At 38.1% G+C, this 12,110-nt stretch overlaps 1 protein-coding gene across 4 annotated transcripts in view; it reads left to right on the top strand.

The window, feature by feature from the left end:
• HELZ (helicase with zinc finger) overlaps nt 1–12,110 on the top strand; it is a 150,878-nt gene that overhangs the window by 40,017 nt on the left and 98,751 nt on the right. For all 4 annotated transcript variants that reach the window (XM_084646537.1, XM_084646536.1, XM_084646535.1 and 1 more), the window contains 2 exons: nt 2,589–2,856; nt 10,501–10,834. In XM_084646537.1, coding sequence (XP_084502663.1) covers nt 2,589–2,856; nt 10,501–10,834 — 602 coding nt within the window. The remainder of the gene's footprint in view (nt 1–2,588; nt 2,857–10,500; nt 10,835–12,110) is intronic.

Here is a 12,110-nt window from a genome sequence, read left to right as displayed (position 1 = left end):
TTAAGAGCAAGGCTGTGGTCTTTTCAGGAACTATTATGTGATCTCCATGCAAGAGGGCAGCTAACCAGAGCTGACAGGTTTCCAAAGTCAGTAAACTTGCAGAGACCTGGTGTCCTTGCAATGTAGAGCTGTTTAAGACCAAGAGAGCCAAGCCATAATTTATTTGCAAAGGCAAAACTATTAATCTTCAGACAAGTCAGTGTCCTTGCAGTTTAAACTGCCAGGATTTCTCAGTGTTGACTGCTAAAACTAGATCAAGGGCAGGGGCAATGTAAATGGCACTCTGGCGCAAAATGGAAAGATGAAGCTGCATAGTGTACTGCCTGCCGAGTTCACTACAACACCTCTTTTTGAGATGTCACATCTCTGTATGCAGAGAGATAGCAAAGGAAATCTCCAATCAGTCAGATTATTATTAATATTTATCTAATGCCCAAAAGTGCGCTAGGTTCTTTACAACCAAACATAAGTGCAAAGTCTTTCCCTTAAGAGCTAACAATCTATGTAGACAACATATGGGCCATGGAAGGGGTAAGGATTGCAACTGAAAGCAAGTGAAGGAATTGTGATGTTAGGCATATATCTTGTTCCATGTGCGTGTTTTGCATTTATATTTCCGTGAGTGGTGGGGTGTTGGGTTATAGTATGTAGCAGTCTGATGGAAGAAGTAACATCGAGCAAACAATCCTGAAGGAGGCCTTCACCTGTTGTTAGTGAGTGCCTACACTGCCGGTACAAATCCATATATGACAGATAGATCTAGGCAGTGACTTGGGAAGGTCAATAATAACTTTTAAGGATATTGGAGCTATGACCTCATGAAAGACAAGCATCCTCCTTTTTAAATGGTATTGAGAAGAGACATTTAAGTTGAGCGGCGTCTGTCACTTTTCTTGGGAAGCTCTCTCTTTCAAGAGAAGATTAGTTTCATGCCGTGAAAATGTTCTTAGGATTGGAAATGCACAAAAGTCTTTTTAGGAAAGCAACCCTGTATGTATATTCCATGTTAATACTCAGAAAATAGTTATGTCAGACGAACAGTTACAGGAAGTATCTGTAGCATGCAATATCAAATGGCCAATTTCCTAGCAAACAAGGACAGTGTCCTGGCAGTCTGACTGTACTGTTACACTCTTAAGATATGATCAGTACAGGAAAATGTAATACCCATGGTGAGATAATTCCTAATTCTGAAATCATCAAACATGGGCCTTTTTCTCCTGTTGTACATCATTAGCACCTAACATCATTCAGTTTAGAGGAAGAAGAGAATTATTTATATCTTCTTTCTAATCTCTCTTAGATGAACTTTCAAAAATATTAGAGTAGTTTACTAAGTGAGACAGGCCTGTTTCCGATGGCTGAAGAGTGATGTTGATCTGAGATTCCTGTTGCTAAACTGGCCTCATATTATCACTCAGACATCACATTTTTCATCTCTTTAGGATACAGAATGATGTAGATAAAATGAAATATTTTATTTGAGGTTACAGGGTCTTTCTTAACTCTTTCACAGGCAATGCTGTGATATCTGGGCACCCATATTATGCCCGATTCAAAGTTGATACATTGAAAGGCAGCTGTTGCTTCACCATGAATGCTAAATCATTTTGAAGCTTTTAGCTTAACTATAGTTCTGTTGCATGAAACCCCTAAGTAGTCCTCCAGGTAGCAGTTGCCATGTGTTGAATTTTTGCGTGTCAATGGCTATTGCAGGGGTCTATGAAAAATTCTTGACTTCATCTTTATGATTTGGGCTACAATATATAGACATAACAGAACTAACTAAGGACAGACTGAAACATTAATTTCCTTCCATTTATCAATGTGGTCACACTTTCAAGTGATTCTTGGAGAATTAACTATGTGTGTACGATGTGAATCTTTTCAAATGTTTAACCCTAATGTTATATTAACCTAGGATTTAGTTTTTAATATGCTAAAGGCCTTCCGTGTACTGCAAGTTAGGAGATTCCCTATCACCTACCCTACTGGTTCCCCCGCAGCTTAGCTGACATGATTTACCTTGTGAGGTTCATGTGTATTTTCTCTGGTTTTGGAGGGGAAAGGTGTTTGCTATTATATCTAAAATTTGAAAAGGACATGCAGATATTATGGATGTTTCTGATTGCTCTTAGTTATAATAATAGATTCCTTCCATTGCTTGTTTAATTTGTATGTTCTACCTGTAGATTTGCTATATTTTGATATTCTCTTATTCTTGTGTGTGAGTTGGTTTTTGTGTCTGTTGTCAATCAGTCTCTGAAGTTGGACTTGTTCTTCAACAGTAAAATTATGAAAACTGTCCTAGACAAAGGAGAATCTTATCTGCAGTTTGATTATTTTAAGATAGCTTAGTGACTTCAGTAATCCTGTGTTCTCCTTGAAGAACCAAACCATATTCTGTTAGTTAAAAATTAAGTTTCGCTTACAAATTCACAATTATTCTGTTTTACATGAATAAGCTGTGGTGGGGAAAAATCTATTGTTTCCCACTTATATATGTCATTTGCATGTGATCAAAGTGTAGAAAATCATCTTGGAGAATTTGAACTGAATCTTGTCCCTGTTTGTATTTCCACATGCAGATCTTGAATACCTGATGCATGCACGGCAACAGTTACTAACTACAGCTAAGCGTTGGGATTCTACTTCTAAGACTATTGTAGATTTTGAGCCTAATGAAACTACTGAATTGGAGAAGAGCCTTCTTATCAGATACCAAATTCCTCTATCTGCTGACCAGCTGTTTACACAGTCTGTCCTGGACAAATCATTGACCAAGATCAACTATCAGTCTCGGTTGCATGACCTCCTTTATATTGAGGAAATAGCACAGTATAAGGAAGTCAGCAAGTAAGTAATACTTTTACAAAATTCTGTCTTAACTGACTGTTGCTGTCCTACTAAAAATGATTAGGGTGTCACCCTTTCATTGTAATTGCACTTCTCTGACTGGTTTTGAAAGGGATAACAGTTAGTCATTAAGCCTTCTTACATCTTTAAAGTAAATTAAGAGTGGATATGAGTCTTGAAATCTTACCTCTTCATAGAAGAGAATGGAAATATATACTGTAGTAACAAATGGCTGTGAAGATAAAGAGATGTCTTCATTAACCTTTGGTTAGGGTTAGAGACACTAACCTCAAATGTACTGTGTTTCCCGAGGGTCCTGATGTTAGTTTTTTCTTCTTACAGCTCCCTAAATACAAAAAAATGTTAAGGACAGCAGGGGCAATTTAGAATGTTTCTGTTCCCTTGCCAAAAAAGAGAGCCTGTTACAGTTCAGTTATCTGTGACATCCTCAAATAAAAGGGGTTTCAGAAAAGAAAAGTATTACCATTCTTCTCTATAGACGATTGCAGGTTTAAGAAAACTTTTGAATCCTCCTCATGGTGGGCCAGATCCTGATCTCTGTTGCAGACGTGTACATCTAGAGTAACTGCTTTGGAGAGCTGATGCTTTACCTACTATTCGCTAAACAGGCAGACTGAGTAATAGCTTTCCAAGTGTAAGATGGGCACATAATGTAGACTCTATTTTTTGTGTCAGGAATATTCTTTGTCATTATATATATATGCTGTCCAGCACCATTAGACATATGAGAAGGATACAGGTGGAAAAACAAGGTACACGTTCCAGGTTCATAGTCATGCTATACTAGACCATTTTTCTATTTTGACATTTGTGATTAATGATCTCACCTTCACTTGTATGGTATGAAAATGTTTTAAGGTGACATACCCCTAGATCAAGAACTCTTATTGGCATCATTTCCCCCTTAACTTGATGTGGTAGCAAGTAAAATCTTGTATATACCAATACAAGAATGTCTTCTGTAGAGCACTGTGCCTCCGGACGTAGTCAGGAGTTTAATCTAATTATGCAGTGGTCATTTAAGAATATTAATAATATGTACTATTATTGAAAGAGACTTTTTTGAAGCAGGAAAATAGTATCTAGTCATTTTTGCTTTCATATCTTGTATAAGCGATAGTAAACTTGAACCAGTTCACTGAATATACCTAGTCATAGCACTCCTCTATTGGGGAGCTGGAATTTAACATACAAAGAATTTGCCTCTACATGATGTTTTCAGCAAACTAACAGATTCCCTCTTGCTGACCTCCATCACATGTATTTTTATGGAGGTTTATCTTTCAAAGCATTTTAAACCAAGATCAGACTTAGAGAAAACAATGATACAAACAACAAATAAATAATGTTTTTACTTTGTTAATATTCATGTTGAAAATTACGTTGCCAACATCTCATAGAAGACAAAAGAGCAGCTTGCATGTACAAACGATGGAATAATGAGTACATTCCAATACATGATGCTTCACTTTTGGATAATTTGGTACTGCAATAAATTATTGCTATTGCATGACTTTCTGTTAAGTGGATTAATAAACGTAAGTTCTATACATATTTTTTAAGTGTCTTCTGTTTGGTAGAGTTGATGATAGAAATCTTCTTCTTTTGATTAAATTATGTTATAGTCAACCCATTTTAATACACTGGGTCAAAGTTCTACATACATGTGATCCCGTGTGCCTTAGGTCACAAATGGTGGTTGTTGTGGATCTTGATAGCCTCTAGTAGATATTTGTACAGATTATAAAACAACTGATTGACAACAGGGTCTCTCAGGAGAGGTCCAGGACTGGAATAATTTGCAGTCCATGGTTGCAGTGCATTGCTGGGTTAACTAGTACTGCTGGTTCCTCACTTTCATCAGCCCCTAATTGATCCCATTTAGAAAGTGGTGGTGTGCATGATTTGAAAATGATGCAATAGGCCTAAACATGCACAAGAAAATGCAGAGAAAAGGTTAAAACTTGAGGCTACTTTATGGCTTCATATGCAGCATGTAACACCCCACCTGCTGTATCAAGACCCCTGCAATACTTAGATACACAATAGAATCACCAGCTTCCTGGTGGTGCTTGCTTTAAATCAAATGTTGTCCTTTGGGCTAATTTTTCAGTAGTGACACCTCCAGTTTTGAGCTCAGAATGCATCTGTTTGTGTGCACATGGGCATTTTTTCGCCTAAAGGTGGATTATGCAGTGTGCTCTGCGTAGGACTATATGCAGAAGCTGCAGCTGGTGTAGAATTGAGCCAGCTGATTATTACTAAGCAGAGTTTCCCGCTTGGAGCACATAATCCATACTCCAAAATCTGCACTGGCTGCCAATTGATTTCCAGGTCAAATTCATAGTGTTGGTTTTGATCTATGACACGCTAAATGGTTTGTTTCTGTCTGCCTGCGAGATTACCTCTCTCCTTGTGATCCTATAGCGGATGTGGTCATCTCCAGCGCTTGAGCTAAGAGCCCTCACTATAAGCAGGAGGGTGTTGGTTGCTGGGCATTCTTGGTGAAGGATTCAGCACTCTGGTTCTCGCTCCTAGCCTTAATTTTGAGCCTGGCTATTTTTTTTTTTGACCTTTAGGGCACACTGCAAATTGCAGTGCTTGTCCCAGACTTTCCTTGGAAGGCCAAAGGTCAAGTGCTGAAAGGTGTCATGTGGAAGAGGTTGAAATGGCATTGGTAAAGTGTCTTTAATTGACTGTCGCAAGGGAGTCTCTGGTGGGGTTGGGAAAGTCTTGGAGAGCTTTATGTGTAAATTGTGTTTATTGTAATATTGTGGAAAATTTTTATTTTAGATAATTACTTAACATGCTTAGAGTAGAAAATAGGGGCAATAAAGGTTTGAATAAATAAGCCAACACTCTGATTTCCATATGCAAACGTGGGCTTTGTATGAACAAGCAGGTGTGCAGGCCAAGCTCTAATTTAGATGCTAGTTTGGATCTGGTGGTAATTTGGACCCTTCATGTAATTTTTGAGGATTTAAACGTCTTCATCTTTCTCACTCTTACATTAAAAAAGAAAGCAGACTATAATAATAATAATACCTGTCACATGTTTTGCTATTCAAATTGTAGACCAGATTCTCCCTCAAGTTTTCAGAAGCCTCACATATTGGCTTTCATGGAAGTTCAGTGTATCTTTGCTGCATTGGGCCCTGAGTTCGTGAGCCATTACTGCATACTACACTGTGCCGCTGAGTAGTAAAATGCCGCTGTGCATGCCCTGTGTGGGACTTACGCGCATGAATGGTAAACGCCATACTGAACCTTTTAAAAAACTGGCGCACACAGCCATATTCTCCAAGGCAGTGCTAACCAAAGCGGTGGTCCGTGGACCAGTGCCGGTCCACGAGCCATTGGCTGCTGGTCTGCGTGCACATTGGAAAAAGCAAATGCCGGTCCCCCACATCAGATAGAGCAGTGCTTCTCAAGCTAAGGGATATTTGGTCTTTTGGGGGGCTACGGTCTGCACTGGCAGCAGATGGGCTAATGATCTGTTAAGTCTTAAACTTTTGTGATGTAATTATAGAAAATAACCTTTTCCCTAACAAATTAGAAATAGAAGCATAATTATGCTGAAATTTTATAACATTGCTTGGAAGGTTGGAATATTGGGCAGAGGGCAGATTTGCTGAGATTTTGGCTGATAAATTTTTCCTGTTCGTTTTTACTGTGCTTGTCTCCAACTTCATGGTGCCCAGAAAAATCTGAGAGAAAGAAGTATATCAAAGACTACAAAAGTTTTGAGGTGGCATGATGACTAAGACAGCTGAAGTTTCAAAAGAAAGTCAAACTTAGTTTTTCTCACCACTTGAGAGTTCATCTCTCAGTGAAGAAAAAGTATTTCTAAAATTACACAAAGCTTGAATTTACAGTATAAGAACTCTCAAAAATTAATTATGGCTTTTGTGGTAAAGTGTTTATGCGAGAGCACACTAAAAAGTGTTAATTGGACTTGCATTTCTGATTAGCTGAATATCAGATCTTTAAGTGTTAGTGTGAAAGCATCCATTGTGTAATCCAGAAAAATGTCAAATATGAGAAAAACCTCAAAAATATTTGATTTTTTTTTGGTAAGTTGTTTGGGAGACTAAGGAGTTTATTTCCTCTTAGAAAAGCACCATGATGTACTATTTGAAAGAACCTATAGTAAAACAAATGGTAGCTATGAACATTACAGTGGCTTATTAATTAATACACTAGGACAGGGAGCGTTGGACTGGGAGACAAGAAACCTGCGTTGTGTTGCTGCCTTCACCCCTGATTTGGAGTGTTACATTGGGCAGATGGCTAAGGCTTGCTCTTTCAAACGTGACCTTTAATTTTGGGTGCTCCATTCTTGTGTGCCCAACTTTAGACACCTATGACCTAATTTTCAGAAGTGCTGACTGTCCAGGACACCAGTTGAAGTCAGGAGCTTCAGTTCATCCCCTCTGAAAATCAGGCTCTTGGTATTTGAAGTTGAACACCCAAAATTAGAGGTCACTTAAAAAAAATGTGTCAGTTAACCTCCTTGTGCCTCAGTTTCACAATCTGTAAAATACTTCCTGACTTCATGGGATGTCCAGAGGCTTAATTCATCAGTTTATAGAAACAGACTTTTGAAAGGAAAGTGCAGTCCCACTCCAAAGTGTTGTTTTTAATTGGTCTGATTCAGATCTTTTGCTTGGGGAGTGAGGTTCATCTTGTTAAATCTTACTAAGCATGAATGTGGAATGTGCTCATGTTCAATCTAAGAAGGAAAGGGGGAGTGAATGAAGGAAGTATAGTGCTTGAGTACTAGAGGATTTGGTGGTTGAATAGCTCACCAGAAGGTGTCTCCCTAGTCAATGGAAATAATTTAATAATCTGGAGAAGAAGGTTTTCATCAGTAGACTAGAACCAATGTAACCACTTAAGATGATTGTGTAAAGAGTAGCATGTCTCAGAATAGCAGTAATATAGTTATTCAGCTAATATATGTGTAATAATATGGACTGCTTTAAGTTGATTCAAGTTAGAGAAAGCTTTGATGAAATAAAAATGTTATACTGCCACCTGATATCTGACTAATAATAATGAAATTTTAAATGTTACTGAGGCTTATATACATTTAACACAATATTGCAGCAGTTATCTGAATGGAATTAACATCTGTAACTGACTAATAGAGAATTCAGAATTATGTATTATAAGTTGATAAGGAAAAAGTCTTGCATGCTTTCTCCTAAATGCTTTTAGAAAGTGGAAGGAATTTATTTTAATTTCAATCATGGTCTGCTGAATTCATGCTTTGAGGTAAACTAAATGATCACTTTTACTGCAAATTCCCTAGTAGCTATTACAATTATCTTAAGTATACTGATGATGAAGACAGTAAATTTGTGTCCCTGTCAAGCCAAAAATCATCTCTTACTTCATTGTATTGGTTATTTGCCAGGGATGTTTGTGAGACTTTGTGTACATGTTATACAGAGAATGAAATACCACTACAAGGAGACAGACTTGCAGTTTTCATTTAAGCAAAAAGATTTATCAGATGTGAAAAAAAATCTTTCATGGGTTTAATAGGCATTTAAGATGCACAGAAGAGAACTGAAACTGGTTTGATTTTGGGACTGTGATACGTTGTAGTAAAGATTTTCTGTTCAAATGGATTAAATAGTATTACATATGCACTTTTAATAGTTTACCAGGAATGGTTAGAAGGAAGCTGAACGGATTGAACAAGTCAACATAAATGTGGAAAGCATCATATGGAGACAACACACAACAGTAGAAAGTTGTCCGTTTCACATGATAAAAAGATCACCGCTCATTTTAATGGAAAGCAATGTATTCTGCATCCCTTCTACTTTCATTGATGTATTCCCCTCTAACTCATTACAAAATATTAGATTAAACTTTTTGACATTGAGACAGATATATGAGCGTGTGTAATACATTTCCAAGGGAATGGCTGAAGCTCTGTTACTTGGCACATTTAGAAACCAGGATGAAGAAGGAACTAGAAAACGTACTAGATTGTTGTCCTTTAGAAAAGGGAAGGACAAGACAGGCTAATAGGTCATTTTTATCTTTATTGTCTATGATTTTTTTGAGAAGTGTAAATACAAAGAGTGGATTTGCTACTTCTACTGTGAATGTCGTGTGGGGTAGTCATGGCTACATGTTAGCGCAGAAAGAACTCACTGTCAACGGGAGCTTTGTGCACAGATGCTGTATGTCAGGGGCCCCAACGTGCCCGCTGGCACAGTTCCATGCGCCCGCAGGACACTGCACTACCAAAATGCTGCCGCCAAGCACGCCCGCTGGAGAACCGCCCGCTGCAATGCCGCTGAAAAGCGTTGCCGTTTCTCGGCTGCATTTCGGCCGGCAGCGCTTCTTTCCGCTTCTGCTTGGGGCCACTGCTCAATGTGATTAGGCATGTGATATGTTAGATATTAATCCTTCTTTTAAAATAGATCCATTCTCATTACTTATTGGTCTTAGCTTCTAATTTCATAAAGTTTTAAAATAATCTGTTAAACTATGAGGGTATAATAGCCCTTTGCTCCCTGCAAGACAGCAACCTGCCTTCTCTAGAAGAGGGTGTACAGAACAAATAGGAACCGTATTCTCTTCTGAACCTGTGTATATGTCCCTAAAGAATCCGATGTAGTCAATTCATGAATATATCGTAAACTTACAAAATATTAAAATGACTTTTCATTGCTGCGGGGAAAATGCTGCAGCCGTTACTCAGGTAAAACTCTCATTGACTTCGGGCAGAGTTTTCCCTAAGTAAAAATTTCAGGGTTTGGGTCTGTCTATTTAGAGCGTCTTTTTAAAACCTTCAGAGATGTTACTGCTTTTAACCACCCGTTGATGTTAGTTACATTCCATTCAGAAGCAAAATAGACACTGTTGCCCTCAGATGTTTTTGTACTGTTCAGTTACTTCCTTTGTTTACAATTGCATTCCTTCCTTTTATTATATATCGTTTTCTTCACCAAGGTAATGTATATTTACACTTTTTTATAGCTTTACTAATTTATTTAATATAGATCTAATTTGAGTCTGGGTTTTGTAATGAATAAATTTGACAATGGCAGGAAATATATTAATTGAGTTATCCTTTATAAAATTTCTCTACCACATTGTCACTTTGCTTGTAGTGGGGTTTTAGAATCATGGACCAGATTTACTTGCCAAAAGAAGAAACTCGAGGGTCTTTTCATTCTGAATAAACTGATTATTTGTTACCCTTAAAGTACATGTTGCCTTTAAATAACATATAAAAGGCCCCCATACCTGCAGACAGACAGAGCAGCTGCTTGCAGGGGAATTTTTCTCTTATCAACAGAATTTGTAGCTGCGTTCTCTGAATGGAAGCACAACATTTTTGAATGTTCTACAGTACTATGCTTAAATTTCTCTTACTCGGGTCCAGAATCTGCCCCCCTTATTCACAATGAATAGTTACTTACACAATCACATTGAACTGCTGCGAAAGAAGGTATTACTCAGTGTAAGGGAGATAGGGTTGGATCCTGAATGTATGATGTCTCTGAATTTGGAGGCATTTTTTATTTGATTAACATTGTCTACTGATTTCTAAAATCAACTCCTTTTTCTGAACTAACTTTATCCTTTCTGATTTAGGTTCAACATAAAAGTGCAATTGCAGATAGTAGCAAGCTTCATGCTCACTGGTGTTTCCGGAGGTGCAAAGTATGCCCAAAACGGACAACTTTTTGGCCGCTTTAAGCTCACTGAAACGCTTTCTGAAGACACTTTGGCTGGACGGCTGGTGATGACCAAAGTCAATGCTGTTTATTTATTGCCAGTCACTAAAGAGAAGTCAGTACAGACCCAAGGAACCAAAGAGAAGGTTTATGAAGCAGCTATTGAAGAGAAAACAAAGGATTATATCTTCTTGAGGGTATCCAGGGAATGCTGTGAAGAACTTAATCTTCGAGCAGATTGTGAAATGCAGGTATGTTTGAATGGAAGATTCTTGTTGTAGGAGGGATTTGTGCTATTTTTTCCCCTCCTCAAATAATTTACACGCCAAAGGACTAGAAAGATATTAATAGGAATTTTTTATTCTTCATTATATGCAGAAAATCTAGCAAGGAGAAGAATTTCAGGTATAAATTTGATTTTTATATGTAATAGAATTAATATTTTAAAACTGTTAAGAGTAAAAATATATTTTAATGAGACTCATTTCTGATATAAAACTTGTCGTGATATGGTTAAGCATCCTGTGCAAATCTTAGCTTGTGTGTCTCCATGTTCTCAAGGATATACCTTAAGAGCTAATAAGACAGCTAATAGCTATTAGCTAATAAGCTAATATTTTGTGCCTGAGTATAGACTTATTTGTTCTGCAGAGCCTCCAGCTTCATCTTTATTGTTATGGGTGTGTGTTTGTGGGGGGGCATAGGTGTTCTTTCCACTTTTGACACCTACCTGCGATATTTCTAGGTTTCAGTGTAGCAGCCGTGTTAGTCTGTATCCGCAAAAAGAACAGGATACTTGTGGCACCTTAGAGACTAACAAATTTATTAGAGCATAAGCTTTCGTGGGCTACAGCCCACTTCATTGGATGCATAGAATGGAACATATAGTAAGAAGAGAGATGTATATCTACAGAGAAGGTGGAAGTTGCCATACAAGCTGTAAGAGACTAATTAATTAATTACTATATGTTCCATTCTATGCATCCGATGAAGTGAGCTGTAGCCCACGAAAGCTTATGCTCTAATAAATTTGTTAGTCTCTAAGGTGCCACAAGTACTCCTGTTCTTTTTGCGATATTTCTTTATTCCTGTTTTCTTGATCTCTCTGCTGCCTTTTGCCTGTCTGATTACTCTCCCTTTCTCTGCAGTCTCTCCTCGTGGCCCCCTGGGCTTTGTATTGTCTGTTTTTTGAGTATGTGTCAGTGTGGATCCCTCTGTAGATGCACATGTGACTCTTGCATGCGGTTTGGATTTTGTTTTTACTACGGTCTGTTGGGGCCATGCACCTGCCCTTTCCCTCTTTGTGGTAGGGCATAAAGGGTGTGACCCGACTTCGGTTCCCCCTTACTGCCTGCTCTCTTCAGAGACCCGTAACTGGTCTTTTTCAGCCTATTTGGCTATCTTATCTTCACTATTTATCATAAAGCATGTTCCTTAAAAAACAGAAATGTGGAAAATTTGATCAATGACTCCCAGGTACAGCGGGGCAAGGTGAGGCAAGGCACTTCATGCCAACTGCTAACCTTA

The sequence above is a fragment of the Lepidochelys olivacea genome (genome assembly GCF_965140295.1).
Source record: "Lepidochelys olivacea isolate rLepOli2 genome assembly, chromosome: 14".
Classification (NCBI taxonomy): Eukaryota; Metazoa; Chordata; order Testudines; family Cheloniidae; genus Lepidochelys; species Lepidochelys olivacea.
Note: the sequence above shows the minus strand (reverse complement) of the source record. Positions and strands in the feature narration are given on the sequence as shown.